The sequence below is a fragment of the Pantherophis guttatus genome, chromosome 6 (assembly GCF_059756535.1).
Source record: "Pantherophis guttatus breed Tessera chromosome 6, ASM5975653v1, whole genome shotgun sequence".
In the NCBI taxonomy this organism is placed as follows: domain Eukaryota; kingdom Metazoa; phylum Chordata; class Lepidosauria; order Squamata; family Colubridae; genus Pantherophis; species Pantherophis guttatus.
Genome location: NC_142068.1, coordinates 32,521,025 through 32,544,944, shown reverse-complemented (window position 1 = coordinate 32,544,944; position 23,920 = coordinate 32,521,025). Strand labels below are relative to the sequence as shown.

The window sequence follows — 23,920 nt, the reverse complement described above, 5'->3', positions numbered from 1 at the left end:
AACTTTACCAGCTAAACCTCTAACATCGGAAGGACTCGAGTCTTACCCCTTTCTCTTAGTTGCGCGTTCAAACCCATATTTTCCCCTAGGACAGGGCAGATCGGCGGACAACCGCCTCCAACTCCTCTTGCTTGCTCGGTTCTTCGGATGACCCTGAGAAACCAAGTCTTTTTGCAGACTTCCAGGACAGGACAGGACAGCACCAATGAGTGACTGTCAGAACCTGCCACAATCATCTCTTACCTAACTCGCTGTTGCAAGTCTCCAGCTAGACACTACTCTCTCTCTCAATCCCCACATCACGGAGTAAATAAGGGACAGCTTCTCCCAACCGAACACATTGGGCAACACTTGGCAGAGGCAACGCATTGAGCTTTCTCTCTTGCCCTCAACCATGAGACTGACCCTGCACACCCAACTGAAGCGAGGACGTAGCCACCCTAAACTGCCGATCCGCGGCTGCAGCTCTCCACCCTCTCGCCTTGCGCAGGAGACAGCCCTGTGGCGCCACTTCAACGTTGCAGCGCATGGGGAAAGTTACCCCGGCAATTACGGCTCAAATAATTAAAAAAAAAACAAAAACCCGTAAGAGTGCTTAATATTAAAGTCAACTTGAATTAAAGTCAAGGTACAAATTTCCGAAGTAAGCTCTGAATCCATTTTATTTTATTTATTTTTGCAGGAAAGAAAGCAGATGATGAGGCGACCTCACAACCCGCGACATAAAAAAAAAAAAAAAAAAAGCACAGTTTAACTTGACGCATGCGTCGTTCCGGACGTTGATTCATCACAGAGACGGGCCGCTGTTGCTTCTGATTGAGCAGCGAGCGGGTCACGTGGGCTGTCTCCGGCGCATAAACCTCGCCTTGCCGTAAGCGTAACGTAAACGCCTGGCGTAAGTCGGGCCTGTGGCGGTCTGCAGGGAGGATCGTTTTCCATTTCCGGTAGAAGGAGTGGAGACGCTTTCTGAGTCTAGGAATGGGGTCTTTGTCTTCCTCCTCCAAGTGGGAGAGAGGGAAGGCGTTTTGGGCAGGGCGGACCACCTCCTTCCCCCCTTTGTAACTTTTGAGTAAATCGGCTCCTAAGGCTGTAGAAAGGGAATGGGGAAGGAGCCGATGTTCTAATCTTCGATTCCCGGTTCTTGTTGAGGGTCTCCTCCGGTTCGGTATAGGCTCGGTCTCCTCATTCAGTCGCCCAGAAATCATAACATCTAAGATTACTGCATATTCTCTTATGATTCAATTATTACAGCTCACTGTGTTCTCCTACTTCCCTCTTTCTTTGTGCCCTCCAGGTGAGTTAGCATCTAATGCATTTGAAGGGCCTCAAGCGCGGGAGAACTTTTTTGGCTTTTTTTGTTTGTTTAATGTTTGCAACTTTCTGACCAAGGGACAGAGGTGGCTCATAAACACTTGAAATAATTAGTTTTTCTATTAATGATTTAATAGTCATTAAAATATTAAAGCGTTCTGCTTTTATCTTCCTTTCCCCAAAATCTGGGGAGTACTGAAGTTTGTTGAAATAGAAGCAGATTCAGTACTACTGAGCTTTGTTTTATGACATAGCCATAGCATAATTGCTTGGACTTTCCTTAAATTTGCGTCTTCTAACTGTTATGTTTAGCAGTAGATTGTTGAAAAGTATTTGTATAATAAATATTGAAGAAAATACATTTTTGAATAATTTAAAGTGTGAAAAAATTTGGGGAGAGGAGTTAACTGCTTCTGTTGTTTAATTACATAACTTTTCATCCTAACACACATTATCTTTTAATTGAAACAAAGGAGAGAGTGATCCTACTACATCTTATATTTGGGCTTGGCCTTTTTTTCATCTTTAATGGAATTCGTGATATTGCAAAAGATTGATCTACAATATTTTCTTCCATAAATCATAAAAGAATCTCTTAATGGCCCCTTGCATACCTTGTTCACTAGTATTTTTGCAAAAGCTTTTACTCAGCATATTTTCAAAGTGATAATAGTAGATCTGTTCAGCATACATTTTAATGTTATTTTACCATATCTGCTAGCTGTTTACTTCCCAGAATTCCCTTATGGAACATGTTAACTAGAATTTGGTATTTCTAGTCTAAATTACTATACTAAAGTTATGCATTTGCATGATTACCCTAATACAATGATAACATGACATTTTTAAATGATGGAGGGGTGTTTTGGTCATATTATCTTATGTTCAGTTAAATTCCCTGAATCTGCAAAACACTTTTATGGATCTCACCTTGTTTATGGACAGAAGAAATTTCTGCTGAATTAATATACTTCCAATAAGTAAATAAGAACATTTTAGGGTTGTTAATACTCTAGATGCTTTGTTTTATTTTTTGATAATTTATTTTGATAATTCCTATTTTATCCAAATACGATAAAATTAGAATAATTTTAACTGGTTTATTAAAGACATGCCAATTACAAAACGGGTTATGAAATTAATATGGTTCAAGGAACAAGAATTAAGAATAAACAGTTTTCTGTTGTGTTATAGTGCTAATCTATGATTGATCAAAAATAGTGGAAAAGTGGGGGGAATACTATGGGGAAATCTCTGTAGCTCCTATCACAAACCATAGTTTATTATGGTGCTTTAAATCAAGGGTGAAAAACTGGTGGGCCTTTTAAAATATCCTTTGTAGCGTCTGGAAAAATGTATGTATTTTTTGCATTATAGGGGGCTTGAGAGAGTTCAAAGGGAGAAATGGGCCCATGATAAATTTGAGATGTAATGTCTTTTGCATTTATTATAGTTATAGTGGTAATGAAATACCCTTAATTTCATATAACCCTGCTGCAGAAATTAGTATTTCATTTATAGTAATCAATCAAATTCATTCAAAAATCCAAGACATGTTCTTTTTCATTTCAGACATGGATAATGGATTTAAGTTACAGTAAAATAGATTAGAAGAAATTAACTAACAGCATAAGCAGTTTGAGAATACGACCAGTCTCTCAAAGAGGTGATTGGCTCCATTGCAACAGCTTTAATTTGATTCCATGCATGGAACAGAAAGAACTTCCAATTTTATAACTTCATCGCTTTTTTACTTCTAATTTATGTCAATGAAGTATGCTTTTCTGAAACAATTTATGAAAATGTTTTTAGGATTGTGAATGGTCCTGAAGATATAAACTACCTAAGATTGAATTTTGTACTTAAATAATACAGGTAGTCCTTGATTTACAACCATGATAGAAACCAGAAAATTTGTAATTAAGTTGTGCTGTTGTTAAGTGAGGTATCACATGACTGCACCCAATTTTATGAACTTTTTGTCTCATTTAAGTGATTCACTTACAGTTTTTAAGCTAGACATCATGTGATCACAACTTGCAATCTCCTGCCGGCTACTCAATTGATGTTGCTAGTTCGAAGTTCACTGGAAAGGTCACAAATGGCACAAAAGGACTGCATGATGCTGCAAATATCAAATGCAAGCCAGTTGCCAAGCCACTGTATTGTGTTCATGTAACTCTGGGTATGCTGCAATAGTTGTAAGTGTGAGGACCTATCATGACTCATTTTCAATGCCGTCATAACTTCTAACAGTTGCCAAACAAATAGTAAGTAAGAACTTGTAGGGTTCTTTGCTTTCCAAGGTCTGGGCACACCGCAGTATAGCAAAACTGTACACAATGCTTTATTGCAACATGTTCTTTCCCAACAACAGTCTGTTGCTCTGGGTCAACTCCACCCTTCTAGTAATTATGTCTTTAATACTCACTCCTTTATATTCAGTCTTCTAATACTCAGATGAAACAAAAGTCTCAGTCTATCAAGTAATGTGCAATCTTTGCCTTTCCCCCCCAAAGTTCTTGAACTAATTGGGATAGGGTGCTGTTTCGTTGTGATTGCTCATTTTCTAGTTGCTGATAAGGTCCAGGCAGGATTCCCACCAGGGTATGCTGCTCACCATAGGTTGTGGTCCTGGTAGTTAAATCATGCAGTAGTCCTCTTGCCTGTGCTTCCTTGTCTTTATGCTGTTTGCTATCACCTTTCCTGCTGCACACATCCCACTCTCTCTTAGTATTTGCTTTTCTAAGCTAAAACCCTGAGTGGGGTTAGATTGCTTCTGGACGTCAAGTCAGCACATCCATCAAAATGATAGGGCATGGCTCAACTATAACAGGCAGCTGGAATGCCAGTTTAGATACTTGTGATTGAATGTATGGGGGAAATGGGGTTCTGCAGACTGCAGCTACTCTCCAAAAGAGCAGACAGCAACCCAACTTCATTCCTTCACAGGTCTATGTATAGGGAGTTGCATTTGTATTGAACATCATTGCAGTTTAGTAATTACTGCATGGTAAAAAGTGACGATCACATAATAGCTACAGTACACAAGTATAGTTTTTAGACTTAATATACATATGTTATGCTTTAAATCAAGTTACATTGCTGCTTGTATAGAATTTTAATATTTAATAATATGCTTCTGTGTACACTAAATAAGCCTACAAACTATTTGAATCTCATCGCTGTATCTATCAAATAAAGCAAATGTATTCACATTGGATCTAAAGCATTCAAGGTTTAAACATTGCATAGACCTTGTTTTTCAGCTTGGCATAATATCAGATTGCTTCTGCTGAGGTCAGAGTAACCTGTTTGGAGCAAGAAAGGACTTGTTCCTTGGATAGTTTGCTAGGCTATAAATTTGTTCAGTTTGTTCCAAGGTTGGAGACATGCCTCTGGCTTCAGACGAAAGAGACTGACATTAGATTCTTCCCTCTCCTGCTACAATAGAAACCAGGAAAGCCCCACCTGCCTTGATAAGAGAAAGTGTATGTCACATTAGATGAAAGGAGAGGATCCTAAACTCCACAAAATTAATTGCATATAGCAAGATTTTTTTTTTAAGAGAAAGTACGTTATCCTTTCCTATTTTTGTTTTTCTTATATATAGTTGAAGGAAGCACTTAGATTTCCATTAAGTATCGCTGTGCTTGATTAATCCTTTACCCATTTACTTGGGAGTGAGCTCCATTAAATGCAATAGAAATGTTATATGTATAAAATTTTGCTATATGAATAATTAAATTTCATCTTAATTTTTGCCGAATTTGGTGCTGAATGAAAATAACTTCAGCCCACCCTCTGGAACAACCTCCCCCCAGAGATACGTACAATAACAGACCTCCGGATTTTTCGTCAGGCCCTGAAAACTTATTTATTTCAACTAGCCGGGCTGGCTTGATCCCACAGTTTTGAGTTAATTTTAATTGATTTTAAATTGGGTTGTTTTAAATTACGGCCAAAAAAATATTTAATCATTTTAAACTGCTTTTAAATTTTGTATGTTCTGTTTTTATTTCGGCTGTTCACAGCCCTGAGTCCTATTGGAGAAGGGCGGTATATAAATGGAAACAAACAAACAAATAAATAAATAAACAAATAAATAAATAAATAAATCCTGCTTCAAATAATTCCTCCAACATTTTAAGCAACAAAACAGTGACATCAGGAGTCCGATGGGAGAACAAAATTACCTGCATGCAATTTTAATCCATTGATAAATTAGCTATACTTTTTTAAAAATCATAATTTTTGAAAATATATAAATATTAGAAACTAAAGAGCAACATTTTTTCTGGAAAAAAATATTTAAATGGCATCCAGAGACTTCTTTTGCATGCCCCTCCCCCCCGTCTCTTAAAAAATAGTAGAGCAGTATAAATTTTCAGTGAAATTGTTTCTACTTCTATCTTCTCACATGTTCACTCTTCCTAGATCTGTATGATATACAGATGGACCTCAAGTTATGACTTTAATGGAACCTGCCCATTAGGGTCGTAAATAAAAAAAAAATTCAAATGAATCAGACTCAATTTTATGAATTTTTAAAATCAAATTCATTAATTGAATCAAATGGATTGTTAAATGAACAAATATCTGATTTACTATTTCCTCTGATTCATTAATTGATTGCTGCCATCATTAACTGGTGAAGAGGCTTTCCCCACTACTGCTGGCCTCCTATCAACTGTTTCCGGTGCAACCTTCAGCTCAGAAACTAAATTACCTCCAAACAGGCTCTCAGAACTTTCTGCTTGCAGTTGCTTTTAAAAAATAAAATCTCTTGCTGCTAGTCAGCTCAAGCATCTCTAAGCAGCTGCCCCGAGGGGGGTGGGAGGGAAATTTATAGAACTCTCAGCTTGAGTCACTTTAAAAAAATATATCGCTTGCTCTTGCTAAGCTCAAACCTCTCCAGGCAGCATCAAAAAACCAAAAATAAACACAGCGCTGGCTGCAAAATCATCGGATCTTGTTTGGCCATGTGACTGGGGGGACACCCCTGCCGGCTTTAGGAAATAGCATGTTGTAATCCCGAATGGCAAAAGGGAAGTCGCAGTGTTAAAAATGGTTGCCAGCAGTGATTGAATCCAAGTCACATGGTTACAGAGGCCTCTTTGGTTGCAGTTTTGAATTTCTAACGTAGATAAACTCTCTGGATAAATTCATTCTTGTGAAAATTCGCTAAATGAATGGTAGTACTTGGGGGATTACCTGTATGTTCCATTTTTCCTTGTGTAAAGGATTTATTTTTTATCTTTATTTTTCAGAATCTCTCTGGATTTCTGCTGTACTCAAGTTTTAGTGTAAACTCAGTTCAAAGAAGAAACTATGCAGCGAAGGCACAAAGGATTAAATACTGGAGTGCTTTTCCTCCTTTCTCAGCTCTATCATGTTGGGTTTCACAACATTCCACCTGTTACGCTTGCAACCTTGGCAGTGAACATTTTCTTTTTTCTACAACCCCTGAAACCTCTGGACAAAGCATGTATTAGTGTCAATGATTGTCTTTACAAAAAAGATTGGCATCGTTTGTATCTTTCAGCATTTCACCATGCAGATGACTGGCATCTATATTTTAATATGGTCTCCTTGCTTTGGAAAGGAATTAAATTGGAGAACAGACTTGGAACTATGTGGTTTGGATATATAATTGCACTGTTTTCACTACTTGTGGGAGCTGTATACCTATTTCTGGAAGCTATACTGGCGGAACTTCTTGGTGATCCTATATATGAACATCACTGTGCTGTTGGTTTTTCTGGTAAGGTGTTCTTTATTATGCTTCCACCTTTTATTATAAGACTATTATTTATTGCAAATGCTGGCTGTTAGAAAATAGATAATATGTATTTAAAAAGATAAATTTTCCCCTCGCACATATGTGGTAGTTGTTCCCCACTCTAGGGGGTGGTGCTCATCTCCGTTTCAAAGCCGAAAAGCCAGCACTGTCTGAAAATGTCTCCGTGGTCATGTGACTGGCATGACTAAATGCCATAGGCGCACGGAACACTGTTACCTTCCCACCAAAAGTGGTCACTGTTTTTCTACTTGCATTTTTTACGTGCTTTCAAACTGCTAGGTTAGCAGAAGCTGGGACAAGTAACGGGAGCTCACCCCGTTACGTGGCACTAGGGATTTGAACCGCTGAACTGCCGACCTTTCGATCGACAAGCTCATCGTCTTAGTCACTGAGCCATGTAAATATGTATTTAGGGAATGTGAGATTAGCATGTTCTTGAATGATACAATTAAACACAACTTTGTCACTGCTACATTTTTCTAGTAGTCTCTCACAAAGGAAACTAAAAGACAAACATCTGGATTTCCAGGAAATATGGCAGATTGAAAATGGTTCTGTGAAAAGTAGACCTAAAATATACACGGCTACAAATAGGAAGCTGGCGTGTAGATCAGCTACTTCAACCCTCTCTGAATGAAGAGAGGACCCTGGAGGGAGGGAGAATCAGGACAGGGGAATTTGCTGTAATTGCTCCAATCACAAATAAAGCCTTTTAAAAGGACAGTTCCCTTGCTAATCATTTTTGGAAATTGCCGCCAACTCCTTCAAAGTGACACAATTAGAAACAATGTGGAGTGTCTTCAAGCCTTAATACAAGAAAACAAAGATTTTTCAAATATTTAAAAATTTAAAATAAATGGCAAAAAGCAAGACAGGATTTTGGCTACAGAAAGCTTTAAACAGATTAAGGGCTTACAGAATTTTGGAATATTGAATTTGGAAGAATAATTTAAAATTAAAATTAAAGAATAAATACATCCTTGTGGGAAAGAAAACCTTTTTCATATTAAAGACATGACATAACAGGGCAAGCAATTACAATGGCGTTCAGAGATATCTTTGAGGAATTGCACTAGGATTTGATTATGTCAGCTTTGTTGTGTTTTGGGAACAGTCTGTTTCCCAGAAAAAGATGTTACAAAAAAGATATGCAACAGAATTTATCTGAGAACAATATTGAGACTTTGAATAGAATTTGTCATTAGATACAAAAAAAAAATAAAAATGGATGAGGCTTTAAAAAACAAGGAAATAAAAATAATCCCAGAGAGCAATTGGAACTTTTTTTCCTAGACTTATAAAATAGGCTGTATTGTAAAGTATTGAAGAAATTTGTAACAAGGATCAACAACCAACTGAATGGATTACAGAGAAAGATTGTTCTGTATTTAAGAAAGGAATACAAAGTCAGTTTATTTTACCAGATTTACAAATGTTATTTTTGTGGTTCTTTTTGGATGCTGATAATCTGGACTGAAAAAGTGGCATATTGGATTTGCATACATTTAATATGGTGTTTAACCCTTTCCCATACTTTGTGTGTTCTAATTTGATAGCATTTAAACTGTATCCAGCTGTTTGTTACTTAAAGTAATGAAGTTTTGTAAACTTGCTTAAAAGATAAAATACCTTAAATTTAGTCTTTTGTTTGTATTAGAATACTGAGATTACTTTATGGTTTAATGTGGATCTCTTTATGTTTTAAACTTGAGATATGGAAAGTTTATTTGACTGGGATATGTTATGTGGGGTGGGTTTCTTTGGAATTGTTGGCATTTGGAATGGAAAAATGTATATTGAATCTTGAAAGAAATGATCCCTTTTTGTCATATTAGACCAGTGATGGCTAACCTTTTTGCCGCCAGGTGCCAAAAGTGGGGGGAGCGCAGGGGGTCACACGTGCATGTGCCCACATCCATAATTCAATGTGCCCCAAGTATGCGCGCAACCCACTCACCCCCCGCGCTCCCCTTGCTTTTGGCACGTGATGGCCTGGTAGGCCCTTTTTTTGCCCTCTCCAGGTTCCAGAGGCTTTCTTGGAGCCTGGGGAGGGTGAAAATCAGGGCTTCCAATCCTACCAGAAGTTGCCAAATGGGCCATTTCCAGTCTCCGGAGGGCCTCCCCGGGGTGGGGAAGGCCATTTTCGCCCTCCCCAGGCTCCTAGAAAGCCTCTGGAGCCTGGGGAGGGTGAAAAAATGGGCCTTCCCCACCTCCTCTGGAGGTCCTCTGGAGGTCGGAAACAGCGTGTTTCCCGACTTTCAGTGGGCCTGGAAGGCCCGAAAATCAGCTGGCCAGCGTGCATATGTGTGCTGGAGCTGAGCTAGGACAATGCTTGCGTGCCCACTGATATGGCTTCGCGTGCCACAGATTCGCCATCACGGTATTAGACTTTAGATTTTTGTTTAGACTAGGATATTGGACCATTTATGCCTTTTAAATGGGAGTTTGCTTGCAGCTATGAATTGTGAGATATATTAATATTTTAGAACTTTGTTTAGAATTTTTACTGATAACTGGATTGAAAAAGATGTTGCTTATTTGATTTGCCTACTATTAAGATATAAGTTATGGGATGAAGAGTTTCATAGTTGTTAGTTAAGAGGAGATGAAAAAATAATGAAATTGTTTATACTTGTGATGAAGGCAATGCTTTCTAGAGGGTTATTTTTTATGTGTTGTTTTTTTGCTCCTTGATCAATGAAAAAGGAAATTAAAAGTGAATCGAATTGTAAGCAACAGAGTCATGGATTAAGATGGGCGGCTATACAAATTGAATAAATAGATAGTAAATAAAATCTGAAACAGAAATGTACATTTCAATATACATGTGCTGATCTCAATCTGATAGTAACACCTTGCTGATATTTTCTAAGTTTGGAAACCAGCAGTTATCTGGTTTCGGAATCCAAGGACTATAGCAGACCTGTCAAACTGGCGGCCTGCAGACCAGATCTGTGATGTGCAGGCTACGCCCACCCCAGCTCCGCAAAGCCAAAAAACATTGTGATATGTGACGATCTGGCCCATGACGCGATCGAGTTTGACACCCGTGGACTATAGGCTAGATTGAGAAGTGAAGGGAAAAAACTACCCATCCTGGAATAAGCTTGTGAATGACCTCTTTTCCCTTTTTCCTTCAAAGAAATTGCATGGATATATCAATGAAGTCATCAAGAGCTGAGCTTGATTTCAATATTTTAATACATACATTGGAAGAATGATGCTAAAATATCACTGGTAGTCAGCAAGGAGCACACCTCCATTGCTACTTTTCAGATGTATAGTCAATATTCTTTGCTGTTAATCAAGGATTTACGATAAAATCCAGAAAGAGCTTTTTTTTAAAAAAAAATCCTAATTTTAATCAGAAATTTAATTGTAAAGAGTAACTCTTTAATATGCCAAGAATTGATAGCTTGACACTTAGAAATCTTTCGCTATTCATTGTGTTATTTTATCAAACTACTCAGAAACCTGGTAACATACAGTATCATCACAATTGAAAGGAAATTGACATCTATGCTCCTATATTATGATGTAGGAACAAAACTGGTATCAGGTTTGATCCTGTTTGTCACTATCCTGATTGTGTTATTGGAGAGGTTATCACAATTCTGTCTTTGCAATATCATTTGCTTGTAGAAAATTTGCCTGTTATTTAAGTGCTTTCACTAGGGTAGGCTGGTGAGACAGACGAGATGAGGCTTGCAGCCCTGAAGTTCCTTTCTCTGCCCCAATGCTGAGTCTGCTTTTGAGGTTCCAATGGCTCTATATCCTTCGTTGTCATGAGAATAATCTGCCTTTCTTAACCAAACTTTTAAAATAGGATTACTTTTCAATAAAATGAGAATTTTTACAAGGTTTCCTTAGCCATTTGTCTGAACATCTGATCTTAGTTCCAGTTATATTAGCACAATATTGCACTTTGTTTATACTAATGAGAACCCTTTCTTTTCCTAAAATCACTGGTAACATTATCACTCTTTGGGGAATTTTGTTTTTAGTTTTGGGAAAAAGTACTGGAATATTTTAAAAGTACACACAGATTTAGATATTTTTGCCACTGTACAGTATTGAAATACTGTAACAGAAGTGATTTACATGATCTTTGAATAAATGGAATGCAAGACATACCAAGAGCAACAGAGCCTCTATATTCTTTAGTTTTTATATTACTTGAGAATTCCTCTTGCTGTGATCTTTTTTCTTTATTTCTATATAGGAGTGCTATTTGCTTTGAAAGTTCTTAATAACTATTACCATCCAGGGGGATCAACCAATATTATGGGCCTGAATGTATCCAATAAATACTCTTGTTGGTTGGAACTTCTAGCAATCCATGTATTAAACCCACGGTAAGTCTGCTGTCAGTCATTTAGAACTTAAATTACTTTATATGTATGTATGTAGATATTACGTAATGGATAATAGTTACATATCAATGTCCTTATCCAATCTGGATTGTGCTTTTTAACCGAAAAAAATGTTTATTATAGAAGAAAATAGGAGATATAAGAAGGATTTGGCCAAAGTTATATTAGAGAGTTCATGCATGATAATAGATAGGTTTGGTTAATGTGATACATAAGCCACAGTTTGCTTAATTGTAATTAAACAATAAGCATCTTGCGTTACCAATTTATCATGGTTTATAAATCACTGCCTTATTTCATGCAGCATATTCATAATCAAACATTGCAGTTTAGTGAGATAGAACTGTATCTGTATATTGAAAATTTTATTTAAACAGAAGCAACTGCTCCTTCCTAAACATGTGGAAGTGGTGTTTTCAAACAAATCCTCATTTCTCTCTTACAATCATTGGGAATATGGAAACAATATGATTTAAACACTAGGAATACGTCATGCATCAGGATAGCTTCCTTCATTTTAGATGGGGATGCCAGATAATCATTCCCCTGAAATAACTTATCTTGTTATAGTCATTTGTCAGTTGAAGTTAGCTTTAAGAGTAATCATGTTGTAATCTGAAAAGGATTTTTCTTTTCTTATTGGCATACCTTTTAAAAGAAAAATTAACTTCAAATCGATTAAAATCAATCTTATCTACAGTTAGCATTTATTTCTTCAAGGTCTATGTTTTGTTGTAGATTGTAATTTTTTTAAATACCTTTGATACTTGAGAATTCTGAAAATATAAATAGAAAGATTATTCTACCCTTTTAGCTCTTTATGATCTAAATAAAGAATTTGGATACAAATGCAATTTAATGCAAAATGAATTATTTTGGATCATAATTAGATAATTGTTATTGCTCAAAATTTTTGAGATAGTGAAATGCATATGTCTCCTTTAAATATATTAAACTCTTAAAATGTTAAATATATCCAATGGAGTGAAGGTTAATGAGGTTACAGAAAGTTTCTAATCAGGAACAATGCATCTCACAGAAAATTGCTTTCGTTTTAGGAGTTCTTTTGCAGGACATCTGGCAGGTATTCTTGTTGGCCTAATGTATACCATGGGACCCCTGAAGATTTTCATGACAGCATGTACAGGTAATAATGACACTAGAACTTCCCAAACATTGCTGTTCAATATAATTTTAAAGGAATTTAAAGTTATATTGTACTTCAGAACTTTAGAATTATGCCATATGGTGCTTAAATTATATATTATACAATGTATATATATTTTATCAGGGTGAGGGTTCATTTTCCAAGTTTGTGGGTTGGTTTCCAAACTTTTTGTTACCAGGGTAGGTAACATCTTCAGCAGAGTTTAGGGGATATCCGTGTCAGTATTCTTTTGTTTATAAGGGCTTCAAGTATGGGTTTGTCTGGTGAGGGTCTTGTGATGGGTCAGCTGTGAGTCTTGTGATTACTTGATGTAATCTCCTAAACACAAGATTTATCACAAGACTCACTGCTGTCTCACAGCTGATCCATCACAAGATCCTCACTTGACATACCCACACCTGAAGCCCTTATAATCAGAAGAACACTGACATCACCTAAACTCCGCTGGTAACAAAATGTTTGGAAACCAACCCACAAGCTCGGAGAATTCACCTTCATCCTGCAACCGAGCTACAGATATTTGCCAGTGTTGGATTTTAATTTAATGTATAATGCTTAATGTTAAAGGCTACTTATTATGAGTGGATAGCAGACAAATTGGTGTAAATATAGACAAATGAATAAATAAATTTGATAATCAAATAATGTACAATATAAGTTTTCTACTTTGCCTATAGGACAGAGAAAAACTAAGTCATTTGTTGATGAAGGTGTGCCACTGGCTGTGCCCATGGTAGTAGGAGTTACTGCTATAGATGATTTTTCATAGAGGTAGTCCTCGACTTAACAACCACAATGGAGCGAACAACTCTGATCGTAATCAAGGCACCATGTGACCAGTTTCAATTTTATATGATTGTATTTGATGGTGGTCATAAAGTGAGTAATCCTGGTCATTAAACAAATCACATAAGCAAGTAAATCCAGCAAATGCTGTACAATTGGTATTTTTTGCTGTTTTCTGTTGCAAAACAGCAAAAAAGTAGCAAATAGCAGTCATGTGACTTGTACCAGTTTTAGATTTGAGAATGGATCATAAGTAGCTTTTTTTTTGGTCTGTTGTAACTTTGAACAGTTGTTAAACAACTGATCATAAATTGAGGACTACCTGTAATCTACACAGTGAGCTCCTTTGAAAAATGCATTCTTGCATATGATGTTCTTTTGAGCAGTACAGAAGAAAATTCCATATTTTTAAATGGAAATAACTTGTGTACTAGTTGTGTCCTTCTGAGCAAGATTGAATTAATATTATTCTCAATAACCATGAGACATTGTACACAGTTTGTTCCAAAGGTTATGCCAGTGCTAACTCTTTATTGTGTTATTTTAATTCTGGATAGTATGATCAAATTAAAAAGCCAGGTACTAAATAAAATAAATATATATCCCAACAGTTATCTATTGCTTATATCCATTCACATATGCTGTTACAGGAAAATATATTCATTTAAAATTTTATTTTATTTAAAATTAAAACGACAAATTTGGTAAATATGTCAGGTAAGAATCAAAACAAATATAATTTGACATACAACTTGTTAACTTTTTAAATAACAGAATGATATTTTACATGTTTACAAATACTCATTATAATTTTATTTCTAGGTGGCCATATATTTCCAACTGGCTTTTCAGAACAAAGGAACAATTACAGAAGAGGCAAGTAATTTGGATTATAATCTTCCAGTTTTTATCTCAGAGAAAATTTTGTTGTAGGATTTACCTTATGTCAGTTGGTACAGATTAATACTATGTGTTGGTAAAAAATAATTCACATCTTATTTCTTCTCTATTACAGTTTTTATGTGTTCACAAGTCTGTTCATATTATTCTTTAATATTTCAATATTTAAAGAAATGTGTTCCATAAGATTGAATCCTTGTTTATATTAACATTTATTGTTCTTCCTCCCTATATCAGAAAACTTAAAAGATGTCTTACACGACTCTTAACTTAATCAAGCTGAGCATCCACACAGCTTTTAAAAGAAATTTTTAAAAACTTGGTAAAGAAATAGGACTTGGGATGGGAAAGCCAAATTTAACCTTTCCATTGATTAACAGACAGAAATCCAGGTTTATTTATTGAGCTCCACAAATACATTTTATACAGTATAACGATTTCCAATTCAAAGAGAACCTCAATTCAGAGAGTCAGTTTTCAAAAAAGCTGTTTTTGTATTCTCAGTCAGGCCAGTAGTAGTTTTTGTACTTTTGAGAGGATAGACAACATATAGGGGTTTTTTTTCTTTAAAGGGTGATGGCTATCTAATCCAAGACAAGAAGGTTAACAATATTCCCAATCAGTTATCTTCCATTTGTGCTGCCTGGGGACTGAGGGAATTATAATCCAGTTATCATATCAACCATAGAAGCCTGTTTTACAATATAGAAGTGAATCTTTGTAGCATAAGATACTATTATTTGTTACACAACACATATTTTACATGCAGTTTATGTTGCCCGTTACTAATATATAGTTCTGTGCTTCAAATTTCTTTCATAATATTTATGAGGCAAAAGTTGCTAAAACCGAATAGAATATTGACATGTTATACAGTGAAATATCAGCTTGATAGATTTCAGTGAAGAAGACATCAGATGAAAATTATTCCTATTGCATTTGTTACTTTACATTAATGTAAATGTAATTTTATAATATTTATAATAATGACATTATTATGCAATGATGTAATGGTTTACATTTTGGAATGATATTGCTATGGATGATCGGGAATCGGTGATACCCTAATTATCACAACAGTTTGCTTTGTTAAAAGAAGATTATGCTAAAGATTTATATCTGTGATTTCTTTCTGTACAGGGAATTTTAGATACTCAGGTAATCCATCCTATCCACCAAACAACTATGATACGTATACTGGTGGACTCACTGAGGAAGAACAATTTGAAAGAGCAGTAAATAACAGCTTGAGAGAAAGAGGTAAGGCAGAACAGCTATAAAGTGAATGACATGTTATAAAATAAATGCATTTCTCTTTTTAGAGTGAGAAGCATACTTAAAAAATAACTTTTCTTTTTCTCTTAAAACTGAGACTCTCTATTTCCTTCCATGGATGCAAGTTCTTATTGCTCAATTTCATTGTATACATGATGTACAATGACAATAAAGGCTATTATTATTATTATTATTATTATTATTATTATTATTATTATTATTATTATTATTGCTCTTTTTTTTAAAGGTCATCAAAATAATACCAGAGAACCCCTGAAAACTTGATCCGCTCTTATGTATGGATAGGGGACAATCCATTCTTCAATCCAATCCGTTAAATAGATTCTGATCTAGGCTGAATTATTTCTGTGATGTATTCCACCCAGTGGGCAGCCAGAGAAGTGACTTTACTGAGAACTTCGGACTGCAAGAAATGTTATCTGCACAGAGCTTAGAAACTATGTATACTCTAAAATGACAGTTTCTCCCTCATACACACCTTCAAGGCAGCTGCCTTAAGATTGTACCCTACTGCCTCACTGGTGTATACTTATGGAGGAGTCTAGGTAATTTGCTCAGGGTCATATAGTGAGTGGACATGGAGCAGTCTGCACATGAAAATGGGGGCTGGCACAATTATGGGAGACAGTCTTGGTGCCTACTTAAGAGGGCATTTACCAAATAGCAAAGAATTGCAGCACGGGCCATTCTTGGGGTCCCAAGAGTGGCCCATGTAACACCACTGCTCCATGAGCTGCATTGGCTGCCGGTCTGCTTCTGGGTGCAATTCAAGGTGTTGTCAATCACCTTTAAAGCCCTTCATGGCATGTGCCCAGACTATGAGGGACCAACTTATCCCAATGGAATTGCCCCAGTCCACCCATGCCAGCAGAGGAGGCATGCTGTGGGCTCCATTGGCCTAGGTATTCCAGCCAGCAGGATCCAAGAGAAGGGCCTTCTCTGCCATTGCACCTGCCCTTTGGACATCTTGTCCCTTGGAGTGAAGTCAGTTCCAACCCTCCTAACCCTTCTGTAAGAGCCTAAAGACCTACCTCTGCCAGTTAGCTTGGGGCCCCAATAGGGGAGTATCACAGTGAAAGTGGTTGATAGTTTAACAACAGATCCTACCTCCTCCAATTCTTTTCCTGCTCTCTCCATCTTTTAATTGGGCCACAGTCCAATACTTTATAGTATTTTATTTATGTTTTTAAATTTTGGTATATCTTTTATCTTTTTAGATTGTCTGCCACCCAAAGTTATGATAGTTAAGATGGGTAGCCAATAAATTTTACAAATAAATAAATAGACATAGAAATCCAGATCTGTTAGTCCTAATGCTGATACAGTCTGTCAACACTGCATTATCTGAGAGACAGCACCATCCACTGCTGCCTGGACTTCAGAACAATTCAACACCCTTGAATGTAGTTACTAGTTCTTTAACTGATTTCTTACCTTTCGATAATATATACTTCATTTGTTTTATAGCTAAAAGGGATATTTGGCTAATGTCTGTGCCTCCTGCTTAATAAACAACAGTTTGAGATATAGCATGCAGATGGATAAATGGGTACCTAAAGCAAGACTCTGGTTAAAGATCTTTGCCTTGTTCAGAGTTGAGTAGGAGATGACAATAGTGGTATGAGCAGTGAGGAGAAGGAGGCCTGGGAGGCTTGAGATGGGGGCCTGGAAAAGATATCCAAGAAATCATTTTCCAATAGTTTGCCTGACATCTGGACAAGAAGCTGCTGCTATTGTGCTGCCCATCTATTTCACACCTAATAGTTCATGTGTTTTGCAGATGTCTACACAGAGCTGTTGTTACTCATATTGACCATGTAGCATTAACAACAATGGCAAACTCTTTATACTTCTATAGGTTTTGTATTCAGAAGGAAAAGTGGAATCTTGTTTTCCTCTACTCTTGCTGTTTGTATAATATTTGATTATAGTTGCAGTTGTGTGAGATGACTACTCTTAGACTGTCTGAAATAATAACACATCAATTTTAAGTGTCTGGAAATTTTAATTTGCATAATAAAGGCAAGAGGTTATGTGGACAGCATTTGTGGCTGCTTAAATCAATTCAAGGGTCAGCTGTCCCCACCCCACCTCTTTTTTTTATATCCCACTGAAAACATTTCTTTTCTGCATAACTCAGGACATTCCCATTTCAATAGATGATTGTACTCTCTCAGTTTTTCTCCTAATAGAATGCAAGTATTTAAAACTTGTGTATATCCTCCAAGTTCTTGGCCAGGATGCAGGAAGTGCCAAGTGCTGCCTCTTACATTGTGTTCAATAAAGGTTTTAAATAGCTCTGGATGCTCATTAGTTTGTGTTCCCAGGAAATACAGTGACTTATGATTGGCTACTATTTACAAAGCCACAGCTGTGTTAGTTTATTTCACGCAAGAAAATTGCCACAGAAAGTCAGAAAATTGTGATACTAATAATATGTATTGTAATCACTAAGAAAAAAGATGTCATAATTATGGTATCTCTAGTCAGTACAAACAAATAACTAGAAACAGCTGAATGCTAAGTACCCTAACTGTGGAGACATAAGCCTAAGAGTTTGTATGTGTAAATAGAACAAGATATTTATTTACATTCTAGAACATACATTCTAGAAATTTTGTACCTGATGGGAATAAAACTTCATACCTCATACTTTATCTTGCCAAACTTTGTTTTGGTAAAGATATCCAGAGTCATAATTGTCATAATTAACTCATACTCTATTATTAAAATAGGTTTAAAAACAAAAATATATTTATCTCTTCATCATGATGCATCTTGCAAAATCAAGTAAGGAAAACAAAACACTATGTAATCACTTTGACCGCATAATCTAAAATGTGTAAAACAGCAAAAAGTCTGAGTTGTGCAGGAACTCTAGTGAAAAAAGTATATAATATAATGTGAGAAAACAGCATTTGATGTTCTTTTTAATAATTTTTAATATTGCTACATCTAGAATAAGAAACATAAAAATTAATTTTTAAATAGTATTTAATGTTTCAGTTACAAGTGTAAAATATATTACTATACTTTTGGTTCCTTCCTCCCAAATGTTTGGCGAAGCAATTTCTAACAAAAAGTTTTCATACATCCTTATTTTTATTATGAGTGCAGATAATACTTTCTGGAAGTTTGCTTTTTATTGCTAGAATAAATTTTATTTGCAGCACAGTGTTTGGGGTCACTATTGCTTGAAAGCAAATTAGTCTGGCAGGTTTACTTGCTGTGTTGAGCTGTAAAATCTTTAATTAACAACTGGAAATGTGAACTTTATTTTGAATTGGCACTGGAAATCTTTTATTATGGTTGTCATAACCATCTATTAGATTATGCGATGAGATACATCTATGCACAAGTGCCCACCCAATGCCAAAAATACTTTTTAGAAAAATTTATGGAACAGTCTATGAAAACACGTGCATTCTTTGACAAGGCAAAAAACTGCTTATGACTTAGAAAAGCTCTAATTAGAAAAACACTTAATTACCATCTCCTGATAGGATGTGTTTCGTTTCCTGCCCCATATAATAAAACTACTAAGGCTTAAATCGGTACTATTGTCAAAGAACTGATAAAATAATATTCTGTACTAAAATTATTATAATGGTGTGTGAGAAGTTATGTAATTTTGTGTTAGAAAAATGTTTCTCGATTAGGCATCATCCAGATGCATTAATTTACTTACAGCTCCTAAAAACAGTTTAAATCTGTAGAAACCTTACTGCTGATAATTTAGGTATATGTGTCATTCAGAACTTACTGAAGACTTTTAAAATTTGCTTTAATATATAGTTGCAGTCACATGATTGTCATTTGCAACCTTCCCTATCAGCTTCACCAGAAAGTCAATGGGAAGTGAAGGTCACAAGTTGTAAAATTGCCCGACTCATGCACCATCCTCTAGCCCCTCTGTGCCCGCATTGGGCATTTGTGCATCCTGCATACCGTTGCATTCCTTCCAGTCAAAGAGATGGTATTTTCTCAAATCAGTAATTCAGCTGTTCATTATATTTTATTTTTCATTCTTTGAGATTAAAAAAGGATGATACTGAAGCCTGTGAGGGGGGAAGTAAGGTGGGGCATGCATACACTAAAGAGTATATCAGTGTTAGCACCTTTTTTGGCACCGAGTGCCAAAACGGGAGAGCGTGGGCATGCATGGGGGAGCCCTGGAAACCGGAAGAGCAGCTCCCCAGTGTTCATAGTGGGAGCACGCGGAACTCAGAAGAATAACAGATGACGGCTGGCATGCCCGGAGAGATGGCTCTGTGTGCCACTTCCAGCATGCATGCCATAGGTTTGCCATCATGGGTATATACTGTAGTTTGAATGTATTCTGTGCTGTGTTTCCTCCAGTACCATTGCATAGGTGCATCTTTTCATTTCTTTTGCCTTTTGCTTCTTCTGACTTGCATCCAAACTGCATTTCCAAGAGTGATTGGTCATGTATTCTTTTTATTATATGCAAATGAGCTTTCTGAATTTGGGCAAATGAAATAATGTCTTGGTGTTACAAGTGATGCAAATTGAACTTGATTCCTGCTGACTTCAAAGCTTACTTTGTAGAGCTTTTGTCAGGAATACAGAAGTGATTTGCCACTACCTTTCTGCAAGCTATTTTTTTCAACTTCCCTATCTAGCCTGCAGCCCCAGTATTGGAAGTACCATCCAAATACTAACCAGGCTCAACTCTGCTTAACTTTCAAGTTTAGATGAAGTCATCCAGCTGCTGCAGACCGCTGAGGCCCAACTGAATTATCAAAAATTATAAAAATAAATATTTAAAATTATAATTTTTAATTATATGCCCAAGCAAATACATTAATTGGAAAAAGAAAGAAAGAAATAGTTTTGTTGTATATAAACATTTTTTTGGCTTTATTTTGCATCTGTGGTTTGGCTTCTTTTATTCTTCTCAGCTCAGTTTCTCCTTTAAGAACAAAGTTGCTCTATTTTTTTTTACAATCCAACAGCCTCCCAAGTTCCTAATATTTCAAAGCAATATTGCTTACATTGGCTAGAAATTTTGGAAATTGCTGTTCCAGTATACCTGACAGGCACAAGACTTAAGATAACTGCTCTTATGTGTGTCTTAATATTGCTAAGTCTTGCTATTAAAGAATCCTTTTAAAATGTATTCATTTATTAAGAAATGTATATGGCCACCCATCTTAAATAAATAATCCTTAGTAGTTAGTACCAATTTAGAAAAAAAAAAAGTTAAAATACTCCAATTCAAAGTAAAACACAAGACACCATATAAATTTCCCTAATGCCCAGGGGAAAAAGTTAAGTCACGATGGCCTTCTAGGAAACAAAATTGGGGACCTCTCAGAGAGGACGCTGTTGCATAGGATAAACTGTATGGAAGAGAGAAGACACATTTCCTCTATTCCTTCGATGATTACAACTTACGATGATTTGCACCTCAATTAACTCCTATCCAGATTGCATCAAAACCTGGACATGTATTAGCTCTTTTACTTGCAATGCATATATTCTACATTTTTACCCTGTTTTCCCCAAAATAAGACATCCTCTGATAATAAGCCCAATCAGGCTTTTGAGCACATGGCAATAAGGCCAAGCATTTATTTCAGGGTTCAAAAAAATATACGACAGGGTCTTATTTTTGGGGAAACACGGTAATGTATTTGTTATTTTGCTACTGTCCTTTTTTACAATTACTTTCCATTCCTTACAATGGAAAAAGTTTTGTACATTTTGAGCTGAAAAATATTTCATTTTTTCAAAATTCTCATTCTTAATAAGGGTGGGTATACATTGTAGCTGTACAGTAGTGTCTTCTGGGTGCCTTTCAGATATTTTTTGACTACTTTTCCCATCCCAACCTTGTATTCTATGGGTGATAAGAATTTTAGCCTAACATCTAAAGAATTGTAGATTGGGAAAAACCTTTCTAGAAATACCATACTATACCATACCATTTTTGAGAATACCCAAGAGATCTTTTTAAGCCTCCAATTTATTTTCAAATTCTTCATTTAAATATCAATCGTTTGTAAATATATTTCATTTCCAGATTGCAAAGTTAAAAGTATGTTTCTGTGCTTTTTCAAGCTGACTAAATCCTATTATGAATCAGAGTTAGGATGTTTGTTACATTGCTGATCTTTCCAGAAAAATCCTTTGCTGTATAAACCACATAATAGCATGTTTAAATTGTGAATTCAATGGTGGATTAGTATAAAAAGTGTCTCTCTGTGTGTCTGTGTATGTGTGTATTCATCCTTTTCACTCTATTCTGCATTAGATGAAATCCAGAGTGACATAGAAAATGCTAGATACTTGCAAATAATCCCTGGGCTTCAAATAAGGCAGACAATAAACAAGTCTATAATAGAGTTACAGCTTCCGTAGACCCCATCTGTTTCAAAATAGCCCTAATTCTGCTTACTATGCGGAATGTTTTGTTGACTGGGGTTTGGCCTACTTTCTCTAATGTGCTGCCTGTGAACCTCTGGAGACATCTGCTGGAAGAGGTGAAGCAGGACCTGAGATAGAATTCCTAATTTACTGGAACAGTAACTGTTAATTTGTTTAAAAGCTATAAAAATGTCTCCTACATTTAATTGACAGTTTAATTGATCCTGGATAATACCAGTTTTGAAAGGGCTCTTTATATAATGAAAGCAAAGACAATGTAAACAATCAGGAAGTATTGATTTCTTGATCTCAAAGGAAGAAAGACCCAAAGGAAGAAGATTTTACTTTGACCTTCTGTATTTTTAAGGCTTCTGACACCAGAAAAAAAGTGAAATCACTTGCATATTGTGTTCCTTTTTAAGACTGGTTGCATTGAAACCCAGTCTGGGAACATTAAAGCCAGAAGTTATTATACACCTTTAAGAAAGTGCTGTGGTGGTGTTAGCATTTACAATGTTTCAGAGACACCGTTTAGTTTAAATAGTAGCTGTAGGAAGCGTAAGATGACCACAGTAGGATAACTCATCTAACTCTGTTATAGATGACAATTGTTAAAAGGATGGCAGGCTAATTAGTGTGAAGCACTCCCATTTCCAATAGTATTAGGGAGGCTAGAGAAGTATATAATTCAGTCTTTCCCAACCTAGTGTTCTTATGCGTCCAAATCCTAGAATTTAGAAGTGCTTAAAGTACAGTGCAGAATGATAGCAATTCCTATTGTTGTTTTATCCCCAGATTTTGCTATTGAAGGAAGTAGTTTAGCTTCCTTGTTAGGCCTTTTAATTAGTTAGTTGTACCTTCCAAAAACTCAAATGGCCCTTTATAAAGCCACCATATTCCAAGTAAAAACACAATGTTTAATCTTACCTAATGGATTGTTCCTATATAGAACTATTTTTACAATTATTAACTAAATTATTTAGCAGCTTTATCTTCCCTGAAAATTCTTTATACCTGTTTTGGGAGGCTTGTTATTGAATTGTGCTAACTATGACATATAGCCGTGGGGCACAGTGGTTAGAATGCTGGCTGCCGGCTGCCAGCAGTTCGGCAGTTTGATTCCCACTGGCTCAAGGTTGACTCAGCCTTACATCCTTCCGACGTTGGTAAAATGAGGACCCAGATTATTGGAGGCAATATGCTGATTCTGTAAACTGCTTAGAGACGGCTGTAAAGCACTGTGAAGTGGTATATAAGTCTAAATGCTTTTGCTATATTGCAATTTAGTTAGCAATTTCTGCTGATTTCTTTTTTCAAAATAGTAAACAAAAATGAACTTGTATGACAAAAAAAATCCAGTTTCATTGTTTCCTATGGAAATGCCTTAAAATAATAGAAAAATATTATTCCTGAGAACACAGACCCCAGTTGGGCTTCTGAATGCAGAAGAAAAGTGCTCACTGTGTGTAGATGTTTCACTACATGCATAACTTTTGGATTATATCCAAGGATTTGAAGTTTCAAATCAGTGTAGATCATATTATAAAAGGAATATTACCTTAGAATTCTAAAAGAGTTAGATGCCCATATTTCATTTCAAATGATAAAACCCAGGTACTTCTCAGTTTAATATATTAACTATAGAAATAAATATGGGCTTGATACAAAGTTAGAAGAATGTATATTAAATTTGACATTTATTTTTTGTTTGGTTGGTTGGTTTTACAGGCAGCAATACAAGGCATTACACCAATGAAAGGAGACCATATGGCTTCTGGCTTTCACCAGAAGAACTATCCGCTGAGGAACTCAGAAGGCAGAGACTTAATAGATTTGAGAGGTGGCAGTAGTCTTAAAGTACTATATATAAAGGGCTCTTCATAGCTGTCAAAA

At 36.0% G+C, this 23,920-nt stretch overlaps 1 protein-coding gene across 1 annotated transcript; it reads left to right on the top strand.

Moving 5' to 3' along the window:
• The first annotated feature begins 818 nt into the window (after positions 1-818).
• On the top strand, positions 819-23,920 carry RHBDD1 (rhomboid domain containing 1). Its single transcript, XM_034439377.3, has 7 exons — positions 819-1,294; positions 6,582-7,075; positions 11,337-11,469; positions 12,546-12,634; positions 14,264-14,317; positions 15,482-15,601; positions 23,756-23,920. Exons 2-7 carry the CDS (start codon positions 6,643-6,645, stop codon positions 23,875-23,877), a joined length of 951 nt encoding a protein of 316 aa, XP_034295268.2. The 5' UTR covers positions 819-1,294; positions 6,582-6,642; the 3' UTR covers positions 23,878-23,920.